The 20,247-nt window shown below is 41.3% G+C and overlaps 1 protein-coding gene across 3 annotated transcripts in view; it reads right to left on the bottom strand.

Annotated features, from left to right (window-relative positions):
• MACROD2 (mono-ADP ribosylhydrolase 2) overlaps positions 1-15,798 on the bottom strand; it is an 891,375-nt gene extending 875,577 nt beyond the window's left edge. For 2 of the 3 annotated variants that reach the window (XM_009556568.2, XM_054061687.1), the window contains exons 1-2: positions 15,596-15,796; positions 11,435-11,551 (exon numbers count right to left, since the gene is read on the bottom strand). In XM_009556568.2, the coding sequence (XP_009554863.2) occupies positions 11,435-11,551; positions 15,596-15,641 (163 nt within the window). In that variant the 5' untranslated portion in view covers positions 15,642-15,796. Of the gene's footprint in view, positions 1-11,434; positions 11,552-15,595 lie in introns of all 3 variants that reach the window. The other variant, XM_054061688.1, reaches the window with a different exon arrangement.
• Positions 15,799-20,247: the final 4,449 nt, after the last annotated feature.

Genomic DNA, 20,247 nt, shown 5'->3' with positions numbered 1-20,247 from the left:
TTGGTTAACTGAGGAGGCCACATCCAATGAACTGCATCATAATTTAGTTCAACAGTGCTATAACACCCCTCTAAAGCTACTGCAAAAAGCCCAGAACTAACTCACTTGGTCCAGTTCAACATAGCAATAAGGCTGTCAGCAGCCGACAAACAGGTTTGCAAATAGGAACCTCTACTTTTCAGCCACATGATTGAATTGGAGCCATTGAAGACTACACTAAATATTAAAGAGGGAAAGAGTGATGTATCTTGAGCCAGTTAGTCTTAATAACCCGCAAAACATTCAAGCCAAGTGCAACTATACTTGTGTTAAACGTTTCACACAGTCCTCAGTGTTATGTTCCAAGCTTTGCCTCAGTCTATCCCACACAGTTTTGTATGTACCCAAAACCAAAACTGAGAGGAAAAGAAACCCTGTAAGTCTGGGAGAACGGGAAGGAGAGAGAAGCTTGCTCACTTTCTGAAGTTTTTGTAAAACATGGGAAGACTTGGTCCAGAGTGCAAAAGTACCAAAGAGCAAAGTCTGAGAAAGCAGTAATAACAAATGAGGAGAACAAGAAAAGGAATATATTCTCAGTTCTTATCTGTGATGCAACCTGGTCTGCAGGGAGACACAACTGCCAATTCATAAATTGAAGTCCTCTCTCTTCAGTGGCACGCAAAGTGACAGCAAAGGCATGATATAAGTAGGCTGAGACCCTAGGGTATTTGTGTGTTTACTCAGAGATTCAGCACCCAGCAGCTACAGTTGGTATGCTTCCTTCTGCTAGCTTGAGATTTCAAGATTTAGAGTCCATAGGAATGGCTGCTGGTTGAGCTGTGACCCAGAAGGATCTGTGCTTTGAGTATCTGAAGAAACTCATTCAATCACTTGTTTGGTTGGTGGTTAGGTTTTTTTCCCAAGACTTTGTGACAACATATTGGAACAAAAATGCTGTTTGGTAGTGTATTTACTAAGTTCTTGCCCAAGCCTGATCATCAGAACCTCAGTCTGAGGGATAATAAGAAGTTTGATATGCGTGTGAGAAGTTAAATGGTCAATCAAGATCACACAGAGGAAAGAACTACACTGCATAATCTCCAACACAATTCTTACTTCATAACCTTCCTCTGCTACAGATAACCTGTTATTAATGATGGAAGTTCAAAAACTGTGAGAAAACATATTATATTCCTGTAAGCCACTGTTCATTACCTCACAGAAATACATTGACAATTTTCTATAAAGCTAGAAGACTACACATAATACTACTTCACTAGATTCCTTCAAAGACAATGCAGATAACCTTTACTGCAAGGGTTACATCTTGATAATACCACAGCATTCATACAACCATTCCTGGTATGTCTAAATCAATCCAGTACCTCCTGGATAATTAAGTACATCCAAAACTTAAACTACATACAGCACAGTATTCTTTCCCTCAGCTTTAGAAACTGGCTAGAAAAAAAAAGTACCTTTTCATAAGCAACCAGGTGTTTGACCTTCAGCAGCATCTATTTTATTTACCAAGAAGTGAAAAAGCATTTTTAATAGGTGTCAACAGCACATAGAGCATCAAACAATTGAAATAAGTTTATAGTGGGAAATGACAAATTCATTAGCTTTCATTCAATAGCTTACTAAGCAGTCAGAAAATTTTCACTCTATGTTCTCTGCTTCTTCAATTCTCTACACCACTGCTAAGCAACAGCTTCTCTAGCTGAGCATTACAGCCTCTTGTAGTACTTACTGTAGAGCTTGGAAATAAAAAGTTACTACCAGCAAACTATGAAACTTCTGCAAAACTACCAGCAAATATTTCAAGGCACTGCCATTCAATAATCTCTCTGCATGAAATATAGTGACAACTGCTTATTAGGGGGGTAGGAACTTCAACTTTCTACTACCAGGGGACAGGTAGCCAAGATTTTATGCAAGTACAAGAAATAATGTTTTCCACATGAAGTCATTAGGCTTAGTGGGTAGCACTTATCCCGCAGTCCAAGATACCACATGCAATTCACTACCCTAAGAAACAGAAAGGCTTCAATCCAAACAGCAGGGTACAAAAGAGGACTCCACCAAGACCCCTAGCATTGCAAGTCATACTTGCTTACTTTAAGGACCTGAAAAATACAAAGTAATACAAACTCAGAAGCAGTTATAAACACACTAGCAGTTAGTAGAAAGATTTAGCTCTAGCTTCTTCTGCGTGCCTACCTGGAAATAAAATACATATCAAAGCAAAGCCCTTAAGTTAACTTGGGCATATGTTAGTGCAGACCGTCTGTTCTGTCTGGATTTAGTTATTTGCAATACACTTACAAACTTTCTCCTGTAAGAACTCTAGCAGCAACACAGAAAGGGGAAAGAGCATAACTCTACTTTTTCCTTAAATATAACTGATCCACACTCTCAGTGACAGTTACATCAACTGTCTGAGGCTTGCTTTCAGTTGATGTAGATTCATTAGGTATTCCCACAAAAGGACAGCACTGCAACACACAATATGTTTGCATGAGAGCAATGTCTTTTTTTAAAGAGTATCTTATTCATACAGAAAAGACGACATGAAGCACAGAGGAACAAATCCAATGCAGGCTGAACTTCAACGACAAGTCATATTCATGCAACAAAAGAAAAACAAGTGACTCACAACACCTTTACAGACTAACCATCAGTACGAAAAGGACAACCAAAACCCCCCATGTCTGCATAAACAAGCATCTATGAAAAAGCAATGGGCAGGATAAGGCAGGTTGATGTTGTAAAGAAAGACAGATGTGCAACCAGTTCTATACTTTCTTCATACTCCCATTATAGATGGACTCAGTTTTTTGGACAAGATGCCTTTGGCAAGCTATAGAAGGTTCTTTTCTAACTGTGTCTGATTATGAACTCATAGAGATGCTATTAGCGTAAAGGTGCATATATAAAAGTACTTCTGCTTTCAGAAATAAATGTTTTTGCTATACCAGCACAAGGCTGAGAAGTTTAATTTTTGCAAGACATGCATTCTACAGCATTCTGTCCACAAAAAAAAAAAAAAAAAAAAAACCAAACAAAACCAAAAAAACCCATACCTGGAAACTTTGGTAAAGGCTCTCGTGACACACTTCTGCAAACATGTCAAGTCAACATGCAACAGCTGTGAGTCTCAGTAACTTTTCTGTGCATAAATATTATGCTTGCCCCTTCCCATTTAAACAAAAATATTTCTTAGTGAAATTGAGCCACACATAATATTGTAATTTCAATGGTTTTTAAAGCTGTGCAAAACAGACATTTATATCTAAATTGGACTGTTAAGCCTTCTTTCCAGCACAGAAGAGCACTTTCTGTGAATCAAAACAAACATATCTCTGTGAAGCACTTCCTACAGGGCCGAGGAATTCTGTGTCAACCGGATTTTCCAACAGCATATCAGCTAGATGGCCCCTCACAGAGAGCCACATATTACTTCAAATAGGAAGTATTACAACTTATTCAGACATTAGTTCATTCATTAGAGACCTTTCTACATGGTGAGCAGTTCAGCTCTAGTGAACTGAAAAAGGAAAACCAGGCTTATCTGGTTTCCAGTGATTGGGTTTTTAAGAGGTATGTAATCAGATGTTTAATTGCACATGAAGCAAACGCATGAAAGTCAGTTAACATGATCCATAAGAGAGCTCACTGAGCTTAAACTGCAGCAGTGAGCCCTCTGCCTTACTGAGAGAGTTAAACCAGTATCCTGACGTGGTGGTTAACTTTCAGACTTGATGCAAGCCTCCCACATCCAGACAGCAGCACTTGAGAGGCATGTGTGATCACCAACGCTTATTAGCCCCAGCCAGCAAACCCTAGTTGAAGCAATAGTTCAGCACCTTCATAACTGTCTGTCACACCTAAACTACAGTGAATTAAGATAACCCTTACCAGTCTCTTCCTGTCTTATCAGAAGCGGCTCCCAGTCTTCTGCAGGGCATTAGCCTTTTTCACCTACACTCAGAGATACCCAAGAGTCACGTAACCAGTTGACAGAGCAACAGATCTCCACTAGCTAAGTCATGACAAGGGTACAATTTAACAGCTTGATCTTAGCCTCAACCAAATTACGGGCACATGGCTTCTAGACAGGCTAACATATCAGCTCACACCTGTCTGCAAAAGACTGTGAGGACATACGCCATAGTCTATAATTTATGATGGACTGTGGCATCAGCCAAGCTACTATACTGAGCAAAACCAGATGACTTACTGAAACTCTTTGTAAAGTGAGAAATTAGTTCCTGGATTTGATCTTGCAATGCCCCATACTCAAAAGGAGCTCATCAGTTACACACAAAAAAAAGGGGGAAAGGAGAAAAAAGTAATACTTAAAAGGGAAAAAGACAAGATATGTACATTAACACAAGTTACTGAAAACAAAGATGTATAACTTATTACTTTTGCCTACCACATACTACGCTATCTCACTCAAAAAGTTACTATTCTTCTTTCCTTTAATAGTCTTGAAGATGAGACAAGTCAGCCACTGAGAAACTCCAGGCAGGAACTTGAAAAACCCTACACTTTCTCAGCAATTTCTGAGGAACAGCATGTACTGACTTACACAGAACGTAAGCAGCCTTTCCTCACAGACTGAACAAGCCTACCAGATGATAGCACACTGCATCATCTGGACTTTCTAACTCCGGTTTGTACTTCCTTAGGGACCTCTGTACAAAACGTCAGTACACAGTGATGTTTCATGGCTAAAAAAAAAAAAAAAAAAAAAGAGGGGGGGGATCATTTCTCATATTGTATGGCACAGAAGCTTGGAATTATTAATCTGGTCAAGATTTGTGTCACTAACACTTTAAACATAAGAAATATTCTTTCTGGCTAAGATGCACTTAACATTCCCCTGCATTTCCACCTACTATTACTCTCCAAGAGCTTGCAGAGCTCCACTAAGAATTTTAATTTATTGGTGAAAGCAGCATCCTTTCCTACAGTTAACTCTTGCCCTACAAGGAGCTGGCTATCACTGGAGATAAGGGGATTCTCTCAGCTGCATCTGAAAGGGCCGCAAAATCATAACTGTTTCAAAGACATGTATAAGCATAACACTGCATGGAAGTTAACGTTAAAAAAAATCATGGAATAGCAGCTTAAAGAAAGAAGTCATTGTCTTAATTACATCAAAGACAAGTGATTTACTTTCTTAGAAGTATTAGCCACGCTGGATTAGGTGTTCTTAATCTGCATAAACAGAGCTAACTTTTTGCTTTTTAATAATCATCTCTAATACTTGCTTAAAGCAAAATGATTTGGTTTTCCCCAAAACACTTTAAAGAAAACTGTAACACAAGCGTCATTTCTCTGACAGCTTACCCATCCTATAAAGGTCATATGCATGCAGCTCATCAGGGAATTACACAATCAATTGAACACATACTGGGCTTTTTTATTTACCACATCCTTTCCCCGCACCATACTAAGTGCACCATTTTATCTACAAGATCAGCCATATCAGTAACTAGATTTGAATACTTGCCTCTTAAAGACCAACACACCCTCCCAGGTTATTTCTCAGTTTACACTCAAGCAAGCTTACAACTGAAGTTTTTCCCATCTCTATGTTGTGCAAGGCTATCTCTGGAAAAGAATAGCTGAGGAAAGTGTTTAAGGAAACAGAAAGGTGTCTGGGGTCAGTAGATCACATGGTCAGATTTGTACCACTCTGCATCTTTGCATCTGTTCAGGACAGATTCCCAAAGGGCAGCCGAGAGGCTGGGAGAAGCAGAGCACACAGGGCTCCAGTTACTTCCTTTTCCTCTTGCAGCCTTTGCTATCTGTTGTGGCCAAACATAAAGCACCTCAGCCTTAAAGTCATTCTCCTTTATTCTGTGGGCATGCAGACTCCTGTGCGCCTTTAGAACAAAATAATAAGCTGCACACATTATTTTCTGTTGTTCACACTCCTTTCCTGCTTCCTTAATATAATCAAAACATGGACAGACAATAAAAATAAGCACACAGATTCACAGCCACTTCCACTAAAAGGACATAATTTCCTAAGCATTCAAAATACTTCATTACTATGATCTTCAGACAATTCATAGAAGCCACAGATGTTAGTCTTTTAGAGGAGCTCCCTCAGCTATTATGCACAGTAATTAATAAACAGCCACCTCCACATGCATCTAAATGACACAGCTTTCTGACCTTAAACACACTAGTCTGCGAGAGACCTTGTGATAAACTGTTTAGCATGAGAAACAGAGCAGCATGCCAGTATATGAAAAGTAGGAACAAAACCAAATACAGCACTGAGTTAAAGTGACACTGGAACTTGGATTCAAGGCCACAGCTAGTAGCATGAGACCCTCAAGCGTGACACACAAGTTGTTGTCATTCTCTACATGAACTCAGATAAGAAACTCCTCTACTGTGAACTTAACCAAATAAAGCACTATTTTCTCTAACCGACGGGTAACAAGCATCACACTGAGCTAGGATGTCTCAATTTACTTCCATCTTTGTCACTCGGCTAGAAATCTGTTCTAAAGACAGTTGTTAAAGTCACTGTAACAAGAAAGATAACGCAAGTTCACAAACTTGATGTTTTGGTGGGGCATGGTCTTGAAGCATACTGGTTTGATGCAGCTATTACAGACAGAACTCATTACTGCCAGGCAATTTCTGACAATCTTAATGCTCTAAGTAGAACATTATTTTCAGCAAGTTATACAGAAAAAGAAATTATGATATTATTATTATTACTACTACCACTTATTAGCTATTAGTTTAAGAAGAGATGCTATTTCTCACTTGTAGACATGTGTCTGAACTTCACTGCAGTTTAGTAGTGACATTACTTTCCAAAGGCAGTTTGATGATCATCACCTTGTTTCCTGGATCCCACAAGACAGATATTCACATGCAAAAGGGCCACATGGAGATGCTCCGAAGAACTCAGTATTATCTGTGGTTACTTAACCATCTCAAGAAAAGATGGTTAGAAGGTCAGAGTTCAGCATTATCATACAAGTTCTTTTCAGCATAAAGCATTCTGAGTGGCTCATCTAGATGCTTTGTCTCTACAACATTGTGTCAACACACTGTGCCTATTTAGAAAGCTACAGATAATAGTACAAAGATGCTTTTATTAAATCCAAACCTTACTATTACACGTAAAAGCCTCTGTGTTAAAGTAGATTAATTTGAATACAGTTTGAACCATACAGTTTTCTAAAAATATAGCAGATTAAGAAAATCCAGAGGCTGCCATCTAAACATACTTCCAAGACTTGCTGTAAAAACCAAGACTGCAGACCTTTAACGTCATTTCATCTTAAACAAAACCAAATAGACAGTATCGTTCCTTTTTAAGTTCATCTAGTCAAGAGTAGTTCTCACCATTAGCAAAGATCTTTAACCCACCACCTGAATATGCTGTTTTCTTGGCACCACTGCTTCACCAATGAATCTCCCGGAGGCTCTGAGAGTCAGCAGGACTGTCAGCTGCAACTTAAACTACATAATTTATTTCACTTTCTGAATTATCCCATTAATGCAACAATACATGTCTCTATCACAGACAAGTAAAGCTATGACAAAGAATTCTTAAGACCCTGTTTTTTTGAAAAAGCTTTCAATAAAAGGTTTTCTGAAGCCATTGCTCACATCCCCCACTAAAGAGTAAAGACGTCTTCAGGCATAACTGCGTACCCCAGAAAAAAAAGCCAGTATATGTATTTAACTTGAAAAAACACTAACTATTCGTCTACATAGTGGTATCATTTTATTCAACAAGCTTCACAAAACATAAGCTACTGTTGCAGTACAGGATGAGTGCCTAGCATAAAGTGGTTTAAAATAAATAGCATTGAAATAAAGGTATTCAAATTCCAGAGCTTCAGAAAACAAGTCCATCAGTTACACATTGTCAAGAAGCAACTCTACTTCAAAGTACAAAACAGAACAGATGAGATATGTCTGCCTTTAGTGTATCTGAAGGATAGTAAGTGGGAGGAACGATGGATTACAGTATATACATACTATCCAGCCCTATGACAGGCTCAATCTTTGTTTCCAAAGTGGACAACTCATTTCTTTAATAAATGTGGTTAAAAAAAAAAAAAGCTTATGTTTACAGAACCACTTCAAGAACAAAAATTGTTCTCCCTCCATACCATCATCTCTACATAAGAGGGATGCTTATTAGTAACCGCATTGGAGGGGAGAGGGACAGTGTTACAACAGTTCATCTCCAAGGTCCATTTGTACAGCCTGGTAAATTGTACACCAAAACCCAGTGGGTGTAGACAACACAGTCCTTCTGGAAATGCACATCAGCTTCCTTCTCTCACTTCAGAGTACTGCGCATTGGCACTGAGTTTACACCCCACATTCCAGATTGCGCCACCCCCCCAAATCAAAAGGTATTAGAAATATTGACCAAATTCCACGCCAAAACACACACCACCTTGATTTCTTACAGTTAGTTCTGTCCTTATGAGGAGACCTGCGAAAATCATACGTTTTTGTTTTAGTCACAAAAGAGCACAACAAAGACCAAAGCTATACACAGTTGCTTTCAACTTCCAAATACCTTTCCTGCCTTAAAGTAGAAAAAAGACAAAGCCCTTGTCAGCTGCCCTTCCAAGTGTCCTAACTTCAACTCCTCACAACACTTTAGCTAGTTACACATCCCTCCATTATAAATGCTTCCAGCCTTGCCAAAATTTACTTTAACATCAACTTATTCCAAGTTTTACTGTTTTTCTTTAGTATTTCGCTTTGAACACAACTGCATACATAAAGGTAGAGGAGGAGGGGTGGGGAAGAAACACTTCCCTCCACAAACTAAGGTATGTTTTCCAAACTTACCAATGAAGAGCATGCAGAGGTATCATGTGAGTCAGGTTGGTTCCTTCCCAACGCAAATCTTTAAAGTCACTTCCATTTCAGCAGTTCTACACATTGACTTGCAAATAATCATCTGTTAAGCTTCCAGTTAGGCACACATTTGTTATATGGAATCACCAAACAACCAGCAACAACTCATATTTAAAAACAGGTATCATAAGGCTTTTATATTGTTTACGCTATTTTTTTTCTAACAGCCTATTCCAAAACTCGTGCAGGACTGAACATCCTTAATCTCCAGTTGAGTATCTACAGGGGCTGTTGCCAGCCCAGGTGCTCTCCCCTTCTCCTACAGCTTCTTACTCCAGTGGCTGATTGATTGCACCTGCTTCACTCTATTTGTTCCTGGTGCCTGTCTTGATTTCTCCTCATCACTCTTCCGGAACGCCACTCCACACTTTAGTAATCAATCCGTCATTTTTCACAGTATACAGTGTTGGAAGTAAATGGTAAAGAACTTTTTTGACATTACCCATCAGTTGCTGGTTTGGCTTGTCAAGCATAAAAAGGATTTTTTTTTTCCCCCACTTCAGACCTCTTTAGTTTTTTCACTGCAAGTAGTCTTTCACATCAAGAAAATATCAGAACCTGGGCATAGTATTGTCAAGTCATCACTGATTTTGTCATACCCCGAGCTTCACCTGCTGTCTCCAGAGTCTCATTTAGGCTGTACCAGTTACTCATCATATGTCCCAGCATATGTAGCAGAAGTTGTCATCAGCAAGATGACTTAAGTTCAAATTTTTCAGTATTTCAGCTCAGCAAGACAGTACTTATACACTCTTGATGTATTCATAGTGGGATCAACATTTAACGGAAATAAAAATGGAAACAGATGCAATAACATTCACATTAATACACATATTTCCTTTAATAGTACTGATTAGTTGAAATGTGGAGGCATTTCAGCAGTCTAACCTTCTACAAGTTCACTATTCCACATGGCTTATTAACAACAAATACATCAAAGTGACTATGGATATTTTCTCCTGAATGTAAAATATAACAAAAGCTTCAAGTAGCAGAGAAGTAGTCTTTCAGCACAACTTTTGCCTTCCAGCATTTTTCACAGTGTACTGGGTACTAACAAGGAATGCAAAAGCAGCTACAAGAAAACAAATTCACCACTGCCATGATTCAATACCCACATATTAGGCATTGACATTTTGCTTATGTGAAGTCTAACAGCAATCTCAAGGTAAATCCACACCTTGTCACATTCAGCAGCCCAAGCAATACAAGAACTATGAATTTTATCATGTTATACAGAATCTGAGGGTTGTTAGAAAAAAAATGTAATTTAGGCTAGAATGGATAAAGACCCTACGAGGTAAACTCCATGATATAAAGCATAACTCCAGTACCACAGGCCTCCAAAATGAACTTTGAAGGAGTCAGCTATGCTTTTTTGTTTTTAACACAGCCTCTGTTTTCTAGATGGACAGGCTTCTTGATGTTGTACGATATTAAAGACCTCCTCTAATAGGAGAAAGAGGTCTATGAGTACAGTTGTTGTACAACTACTCATCAGCACTGAAAAGCTCAGCAACCTCTGATATATTTTCATTTCAAAAGTCATTAAATACTCTTTCAGGACTAGACAATAGCATTAGTTGTTTATGACAAAGGTATCTGCAAATCTGTCAGCTGCTCCAGATCGTGCTAAAGTAAGAGTTACAGCTTTCCCATTTTATCAAAAACAGCTGATTAGTTCCAGCTCTCATCTCATCTGAAGTGTTATCGTAAAGACCATGTTCACCTGCAGCTACAACATCACTCTACACAGCTGTTCACAGAGGCCAGTATTTGCCCTTAATTATAACAAAAGGGTCAGAGAACTAGTTCTGTAGCTGCAGAAGCCAGAAACCCTTTAGGTCTTACAGATCCTCCTCCAAAAAACACAAGCTTTGCCAAGTAAGATAAGACATAGAAAGAAAAAAGGAGGAGGCAACCAGCTCCAAAGTCGTCCCTCTTCTTCCACACACTTGCATGGATGAAAGAGAATGAGATGAAGAACGAGGCACTGTAACAGAATCATGTACAGAATACAGAATTATCCAAGTGAATCAGATTCTCATTTTTGGTCGGCCTTCACTGAAAGTAGTTAGATATGTCTACTGCTGATCATAACTGTGATAATGCCACACTAAGGAGAGTTAATCCATACCAAACCGATGTTCCTCAGCCCAAAGAAGGAGGCAAGAGAATAAGTAAGAGAAGCCTCAAATCCAATCTTCTCCCCTGCCTGGATTTTCAGAAAATACCACAACTTCTGCATTTCCCCTTTGCTTTTCAACCACCTACAAGAACAACTCTATTTGGCCCAAATTCCCCATACCATTACACTCACTAAGTTTCAAAGACAAAGTTCATTTGCATGGCTGACTGATGAAGTCTCTGGGGTTTTCCCTCCCACCCTCAAAGTGCTCATCCTCATCTTAGGCTACCACTGTTAGTAAGACCGTAGGCTCTAAGCCTTGGCCCTCCTAAAAGTAAATTCATACTGAGAAAACAGAATGATCTATATTTAAAGAGATTCACCTGTTTTACTTACCATCACTTTCGCTCTTACTTTTTAAGTCTTCCATCCATGTTGGAATATTTTTCAATGCAACATAATCCCTTAAGTACTCTTTGCGTCTTTCTTCTAAAGTCATCTTCAGTAAACGCTCTATTTAGGGGAAAAGAAATACAAGAAGTTTTGCAGACTTTAATGTATTCTTGCAGATTGGCCAAGAACTGACCAATTCAGTGTCCCTGATGCAATTAAATGCCATTTGAGAGAATCAAACACATGTGATTCAATGACTTACAAGTAATAGGAGCTAAACATGGTGCATCTAAACAACTGCATGTGCCTATTTCTGGATATCACAGTTCAGCAAAAAGAAATGCCTCTTCACCACGCTCTCAACTGTCCAGGATTCCTCCCCACACTGCTACTGCGCCCCTTCTTGTTGTTACTTTAATTCAAAAATCGGAGAACTAACAGCAAGTTTACTAAGCAGGGAATTGATGTTTCATAGAGCTTCCGGGTATTAAAGTTTATTCTTTATGTTATGTATTTGTAAACCAAAACTTAAAAAAAAAAAAAAAAAAAAAGTCAGGAAGATAAAAATTGAATTACTTTTACTGAAGAGAGTTTATCATTGCCAGCAAGTAAAGACAGAGAGCACGGCATGAAATTAACACAGTACGCTATATTACAAAAGACAACAGAGCTAAAGCAAAACTTATGTTGCTTTCTAGATGACCAGGGTGATATGAAAGGGGGTTTTGGTTGTTTGAGTTTTTGTTCTGCAACAATGTAATTTTCAGCATGAGAAAACTGCTGTCATTTGCTATAGAGACAACTATGAGCATTTAATCCCACTTTGGGCCAAAAATCAGTAGCTGTAAAAAATACGAGGATATCTGTTGGATATCCAAGAGTAAGTAATACAAGTATTTAAGTTTGACAGACTTTGGTTGAAGCATTAACCCCAAGCATTAGGAAAGTCTGCTGCCATCCACTGACTAAACATGTTTCTAAAAAGCAGACAAGGACCAGCGCAAACTGAGTCTGCTGGATTTAAAGGGATGCAAAATAGTACCTGAGCTTAAAGCAGGCAGCATGGGTTAAGCTCTAGAGATTTTTATTTGAGTATTAATATAACACGCTTGGTCACCACACTAACACACATATGGATGGTTGTTTTCTCCTGGAAAATCCACCACATCTTTTTTCTGACATTCAGTGAAAAGTAAAGCCTCAAAGACTGTACAACTATGACGGCTACTGCCAACTCCACTCTTCTTCAGACCTTGCTATAAATGGACTAAGCACCAAGAAAAACACATCCCAAAGACCCAACACTGCAAATAAATCCAGCTCTTCAGCATGACACTGTACCTGACTTTTTGCACCCACATCCTCTCCCACAACCTCATAAATGTTTAGTATGAGCTCTGCACAAGATGCAGAGCTTTTACCCTTCCAAAAGTGGGGAGTGAGGAAATACAGTAGAGCATATCACAACGCCCATTGGCTAATCAAATTTGGGGGCTGTTTTTACTATTGGCACTGTACTGCTATTGCCATAGTCATAGTTTTTCTTGACACATTAATCAGTATTAAATGTTTTTTGAAGGTTCAAGAGTTTTTAAGGGTGTGGGGAAAGCTAGACCCGTATTATTTGCCTTTGGCATAAGGGAGTAGATGGACAGGAAAAGAATATTTTCATCTAAAACTGGAAGAACAGTGAGCAAGCTGAACATGGAAACTGCTTCTCAGATCAGACCTTAAAATAAAAAGAAGAAAGTAACTTTCCATGGGTTTTTTGAGTTTGTTTTGTGGGGTTTTTTTTTCACAAAATAAAGTGTCCTAATTAGGCAGGCTGCAATCAGCACAGTCTAGCAACCGAAGACAGGTTTTGAGCTCAGACTCCCTTATTAAAATAAATTTATTTTACTATTTTTGACAACTTTGCCAGTATCTTCAGTTAACAAAAACATTTCTCTCCCATTGTTCAGACTTGGTATCTTAACTGGACATTTACAAATGCAAAAGCAAAGCCAATGTGATTAGGATCACCGTTATGCACAAGAGATATACACTTAACTCCACTTCTTGATCTTCAACAATACAAAACACCAAATATTAATACACATTAGAGGTATTACAGAAAGGCAAATTTGAGAGTGTGCCTCTGCAAGTTAGGTTCGAGGAACTGACAAGCAGAAGAAACCTGACTACCTTTTGCTGAAGCAGTTACAAGGCCAGCTCCATGCCTTCAGAAGTTCCTCTCTATAAGGTTTTATAAAACTTTGCTCTTGCAAGTTAGCAGCAAGAACTTAAACTGAGTCTTAATTATACACAGAACTCCTGGAAGATGCTTCCAAAAGCCTTAGCTGCAAGTGGAGTTTTCTGCTTATAACTTGAAGTGCCTTTGACAGTTCACAGCAGACCAGTTCTGTGTCTAAGACTGTGAAATCAACTCTAGTCCCATTCCTACTCCGTTTAAGCTGTCCTCAAGCAAGACCCACCCTGGGAGAACGTGGACCAACCCTTAATTACCAAGAAAGTAATTAAGAAAAGCAAGTGTATTGTCAATGGGTTTGAACTCAATTATTTAGCCATCAGTGCTTTTCCTTTCTAAAAAGTTCTTCAGAATATAAATGGCTGAGAATAACTGCTTTCAGGTTTCCAGCTCACTCTCCAGCCCCTCTGCTCAACCCTCCTTACCAGGGGTTCAAATTCACATGCCAGGGCATCAATTCGTACAGCTGGCAGCAGAGGTGGAAGAGACAACTGGGAGCAATGGTAACATGCACGAGAGCCAACAACAACACTTCCTCTATCTGCCCTCAGCACAAAACCCGGTATTTTTTGGAGGTAATGACATAGAGCATTTCCTTTGCATGGGGAAAGTCAGCTACAGTTGATCACACATAATCAACGTCTGAGAAGATTTAATTGTGCTTTCTCTGTTGAAAACAAAAACTGAAAGTGCCAGAAATTTGTTGCCTCACCTTCAATACAAAAACATGCTTTGTAAGACAGCTTCAAAAGAAAAAACTATGCAGCAGAACTCGCTTCCTTTGAGAAGTTCTACAGTAGCAGCTAACCTACAGAGATTAATTTATTTGTGTTTCAACATTTTTTCCTTAAAAACGTGCACTTGATTGCTGCCACAGACAAAAAGGATGAATCCTATCCTTCAAACTAGTCGTCTGCTTTCTGGACATAAAACACACACATAGTTATAGGTGGGATGAAATTAACAAAACATACAATAGGACCTACTGGTGTGTTGCTGTTATTTTTCCTCTCCTTGTACATTTCTAGACTGTTTGTAAATACACAGTTTCCTCCTAGTTGATGTAAATATTCCCCGTGTGAATTTCCCCTTATTTCTATATTGAGCAGGTGGAGAGCACTGTAAAGTATCAAAATGACAAGGTCTGCATAAAACGCTTGTCCTGCAATTTTCCTGCTCTGAAGTTTGACAGTGGGGTTTTATAAACCGAGATTACACAGAGTAGGAGGATCCTTAAAAGAAATAAAACGAGTCGGTATGTCTTAAAGAGGATCCTTAAAAGAAATAAAAGGAGCCGCTATGTCTTACAGGGGATGTGAGTGCTTTGAGAGCCCCCAAACCTCAGACGTTTCACTCCGGCTGATCAACACTAGAAGCTAAACCCTGTGTATTACAGCAGTGATAGCCAAAAAAAAAAGCCATTTTCTTCAGAAACAGGTGCATTAAAGTAAGAAAAGGCACGTTCACTCCAGGTGATCAAGACTACAAGCTAAACCCTGTGCATTACACGTATTACACGAGCGATATCCCCCTCCCCCCCCCCCAAAAAAAAAAGTAATTTTCTACGAAAACAGGTGCATTAAAGTAAGAAAAAGCACGTTTCGACGGCACGTGCCGAACTTCTCGGCCTGAAACAGTTCCACAAGGTGACTTGGGGGGCGGGAAGCCCTCAGGGGAGAGGAGCTGTTCCCTCCCTCCCCTCAGCTCCTCTCTTTAGGGGCAAAGTCAGTGACAACCGGGGGGGGGGGGGGGGGGGGAACACCCCCAAACCTCGCGCTTTGGGGGGGACTCCGGCTGTTCAGGGGCTGTGGGCGCTGCGGGCAGGAGGGAGGCAGCAGGGAGCATCCCTCTCCCCACCTCCCTCCTCTTCTCCCCTCCCCGGGCTAAAGGCGGGAGAAGCGGGGCCCGGCAATTACCTTTCTCCTCCCGCCAGAGCTTTTTCCTCTTGTTGCCGGGGTACATGCTGGCGTGGCTGGCGGCGGCTTTGAGCTGCAGGTTCCCCAGGCTCACGAGGGGGCGGAGGAGACGCCGCGCCAGCGCCAGACCCGCACCGCGATGCTCCTACCCCTCGCTCTCCCGTTCCCCGCGGCGGGCACGCCTCGCCCCGCACCCCCGCAGCGCCCGCCCCGCTCCCCGCCGCCCGTTGGCTCCGCCACACGCCGATCAGCGCGGCCCTTTCCCTGCTCCTCCCGCCGCACCGGGCACCGGGCGGGAGGAGGCGGTGGCGGAGAGGGGTTGGGGGGGGGGGGTGAAGGGGGGTGCGAATCGGCGCGGGTGGTGTGGGTGCTTGGGAGCCACGGTGGGCACTGTGCGGCGGGGATGTGCGCGGGGGACCGCGGGAGAGAGAACGGGAGGGAACGGCGGGGTTTGGCTGTCCCGCACCACCCCCCCGCCCCCCGTGCTCGGCGCCCGCCCCGCGCCGCGTCCTCCACGTGGGCGGGAGCAGCAGCCTCTGCTTCCGGGTTGTTGGCCGGGACCCAGAGCGCCGCCCAGCGGCGGGAGGGCGTTGCTAGGAGACGGCGTCGGGCCAGCGAGCGAGGGGGGAGAGCATGGGGATGGGGAAGAGAGTGGGGATGGGGATGGGGAGGAGGATAGGGAGGAGGAGGAAGATGGGGAGGAGGAGGAGGATCAGGAGTAGGATGAAGAGGAGGATGGGGAGGAGGAGGATGAAGAGGAGGATGGAGATGAGGAGGATAGGGGAGAAGGATGGGGATGGGGAGGAGGATGGCGATGAGGAGGATGGGGAGGAGGATGAGGATGAGGATGGAGCCGCCCAAGCGCTCCCAGGGCTCCTCGGTTGTCTGTGGACTTGATGATCTAAGAGGTCTTTTCCAGCCTGGTGATTCTATGATTCTATGATCTGTGTCAGGTGTCCATGCTGTTGCCCAGGGAAGCTGTGGTTGCCCCATCCCTGGAGGTATTCAAGACCAGGCTGGATGGGACCTTGAGCAGCCTGATCTAGTGGGAGGTGTCCCTGCCCATGGTAGGGGGATGGGAACTGGATGGGCTTTAAGGTGTCTTCCAACCCAAACTATTCGGTGATTCTATGATTCTCAACAGTGCCCAGTAACAGGACAAGGGGCAATGGGTACAAACTGGAACACAGGAAGTTTCACATCAACATGAGGAAAAACTTCTTTACTGTGAGGGTGACAGAACACTGGAATAGGCTGCCCAGAGAGGCTATGGCGTCTCCTTCCCTATAGATCTTCAAAACGTGCTTGGAAATGTCCCTGTGCAGCCTGCTGTAGGTGAACCTGCTTTAGCAGTTGGTTTGGACTGGATGATCTCCAGAGGTCCCTTCCAACCCGACCATTCTGTGGGGCTAATGCCTGCCTGGAGACCAAAGGTCAGGGAAGACCCTTTAGTCTCCATGTTCCTTACTCCTTACTGACCTTAGTGTTTTCCTTGTCTAAATAAACGCATAAACTTCCACAGACTAAATAATAAATAATAAATATCAAAAGCTTCCTTCACTGTATGAATCCTGTTGGCTTCACCTGTGTCTACATAGAGGTAAAGGCTTCTCCTTGTGCAGGCAAGAGGATTTGGCCATGGAAGACAGAGGGTGCTGGTAGGTGCTGACTTGGAACTTTGCAGGAGTTAGTGTGTTTGGAGAAACAGAGGGCATCCTCACAGCCTCCATCTGCGTCGTAGTGCTTATGAACCAACACAGCTTTAACTACAGAAAGTAGCTCGTGGTGGGACATAGATGTCTGCTTGAAACCAAGTACAGGAAGGCGTTCACATGTGTTCACAGCAAAAATGCACCAGTTCAGCTACACAATACAGTGAATAAATTATGTACACCTTCTGGTCAAGAATGGGCTTTTCTATCATGATGCATTCTTTTGTTTAATTGTAACAAAGAAAGATGAGGCACAAGGTAGCAACGTTTGCATTTCTTTCCTCATAGTTTCTGAAAAACACATCAGCACCTCTATTATCACCACTAATCTTAGGTCACAATACAATTCCTTACAGCAAAATCCTTAGTCTTGTCACATTTACTGATGTGAGGGAGCACTCCCAAGTTTACCTTTTAACCCGGTACAAGTCGTACCAAGACTCCTTTTTACTGAGCATAGTTTAATATTCAGATTAGATGAGCTCCTAAGGACACATTATCATCTTCTGTCTTTACTTGATTTCTTCACTTTGCCCAGATGATGTGGTTTGGTAACCCAGGCGTGGTTCTCTCTTCTTAATAATGAAAATTAGTGAGAAGCCAACAGGTAAACAGACATTTAAGAAAGATATCTTAGTTTGAATGATGCTTGCTTGCATGATATAGAGCAAGTATTTGAACCCATATCCTAGATCACTGCATATTTACGAGGCTATTGAATATTCTAGTGTCCTGTGGGATCTGTTCCACATTTTATAAATCCATGTTTATTGGACCAGAAGGGGAGAGAGAAAAAAGATAATTCTGTTTCAGTAAAGGGCATCTGCACATATTCTTCAGTTTCATTTGTAAAAGCAGCTACAATGCCCATAATGTCGGAAACTACATAAAGTAGGTACATATATAAACGGAAAAAAAATTATGAAGCATAATGTTTACACGGGCACCAAAAGACCAGGTAAAAGATGAGAATAGAAGTTTCTTCAATTTAAAAATAGAAATGTTCAACTGCTCCAATTCCAGCAAGAAAATTATTATTGCTTTTTACCTCCCCCCCCCCCCCCCGGTTCCTGGTGGTACAATTCATCCAGCGAAGCAGTAAGAAATTATGTCACTGACTTCAATATAAGCATGACATGTCCTTCACTTCTTACACTTGTTGATTCTGGAGGCCTTAAACCTTCTAATCATCAATGATCCTCCAGGTTAAATAAAATCATAAGTAATTTCTCAGCCAAGCTGGGCTAGGTCTTGCACACTGTTCCTGAATAAGAACAAAACGTTCAGCTTTGTAGATATAAAACATGAATAATCATTCCACAGCTGTCTGCAAGCATGCAATTCCCACAGCCAGAGCTAAAACTATATATGGGAAATCAGCTGTTAGAAATCCTGTTTGGGGAATACACCTAATTTCTTTATAAAGAAAGATGTTTTCCCCTGGCTGCATACAAGTAATGCCTGCCATGAATGAACTTTAAAGGGACAAAGGTACAAATATATCAGACTTGCTCTCTGACACATTTGTGACTCTCAGTCAGCAAAGGAAAGGCAACATGCACACGACAAGAATAAAAATCCTGCTCCCTGGATGCTGGCAGCAGACAAACACTCTGCAATGAACTATAAGGAAATGAACTAAGCAGGAAACTAAACTTGGACTATGTGTTTTTCTTCCATCAACAGACTAGCAGAAAAAGGGGCATAACATTAAATACTAATACATTTTCTTTTGTTTTTCATAACATTGCTGATCAGAGACAGCCTGAAGTGAAAAGTTTGCCTGTGGTTACCAAGCAAGGAATGTCTCCAAACAGATAGTGTCCTAAAAGTGGAGTGATCCTTAGACGTTATACTATTTGTGTAATACACAATACAGTAACGTCATGGTTTAACCCCAGCTGGTGACTGAGTACCACACAACTGCTCACTCACTCCTTCCCCTCCCCCTGGTGGGATCGGGGAGGAGAACTGGAGAAAAGGTAAAGCTCGTGGGTTGAGATAAAGACAGTTTAATAGGGCAGAAAAGTAAGAGAAAATAATAAAACTAAGAACAGAATATACAAACTAAGTGATGCACAGTGCATTTTCTCACCACTCAGTGTCTGATGTTCAGCCTGAGCAACGATCCTTGCCCCCGGTCAAATCCACTCAGTTTACGTACTGAGCATGACAGACAACAGATGATATGAAATAACACTTTGGCCACCTTGAGTCAGGTGTCCTGGCCATGGTCCCTCCCAGCTTCTTGTGCATCTCCCTGCTGGCAGAGTATGGGAAGCTGAGAAGTCCTTTGCTTAGTAAAAGCACTACTTAGCAACAAGTAAAAACAACAGTGTGTTACCAACATCATTCTAATAATAAATCAAAAACACGGCATTGTTACAGCTACTAGGAAGAAAATAAATTCTATCCCTGCCAAATCCAAGACAAGTAATCGACTTCTGCTTCTAGGCAAACACTTAGCTGTCCGTGTAAATGGATGAAATTGTTCAAGGTCAACACCAGATTTACAGCAAAGACATAGAGCATGAATAGAAGTTCCAGGAGATGCTAGTGCAGAAGAATGGAGGACAATTCTACACAAAACCCACCAGCATTTTGGCCAGAAAATTAAGAGCAGAAGCGTTGGGATGGAAGCATGAAGTCAAAGACAGTGATCTTTGAGAGAAGCAATCAAGAGAAGAGGTCAGCAGTATCACACGTGGTGGAAAAATTTACCTAAAAAGCAGCATTTCAGTACTTGGATGAAAACCAATCAGGCTGCAAAATAGGAGATTATTTTTCTGAGAAAATTGTAGTGAACTGCATACGTGGTTGGCTGAAGCAATACTTAGAAGGCTTAAAATGTTCTGCTGAAACAATGAGCATGAAAATGAGACTGATAAGAAACTGGTATTTTTCTAACAATCAGGGTGTATTTAGTCCATCCCAGGCCTA

The sequence above is a fragment of the Cuculus canorus genome, chromosome 3 (assembly GCF_017976375.1).
Source record: "Cuculus canorus isolate bCucCan1 chromosome 3, bCucCan1.pri, whole genome shotgun sequence".
In the NCBI taxonomy this organism is placed as follows: Eukaryota; Metazoa; Chordata; class Aves; order Cuculiformes; family Cuculidae; genus Cuculus; species Cuculus canorus.
The sequence above is the reverse complement of the archived record's forward strand: the minus strand, read 5'-3'. Positions and strand labels throughout refer to the sequence as shown.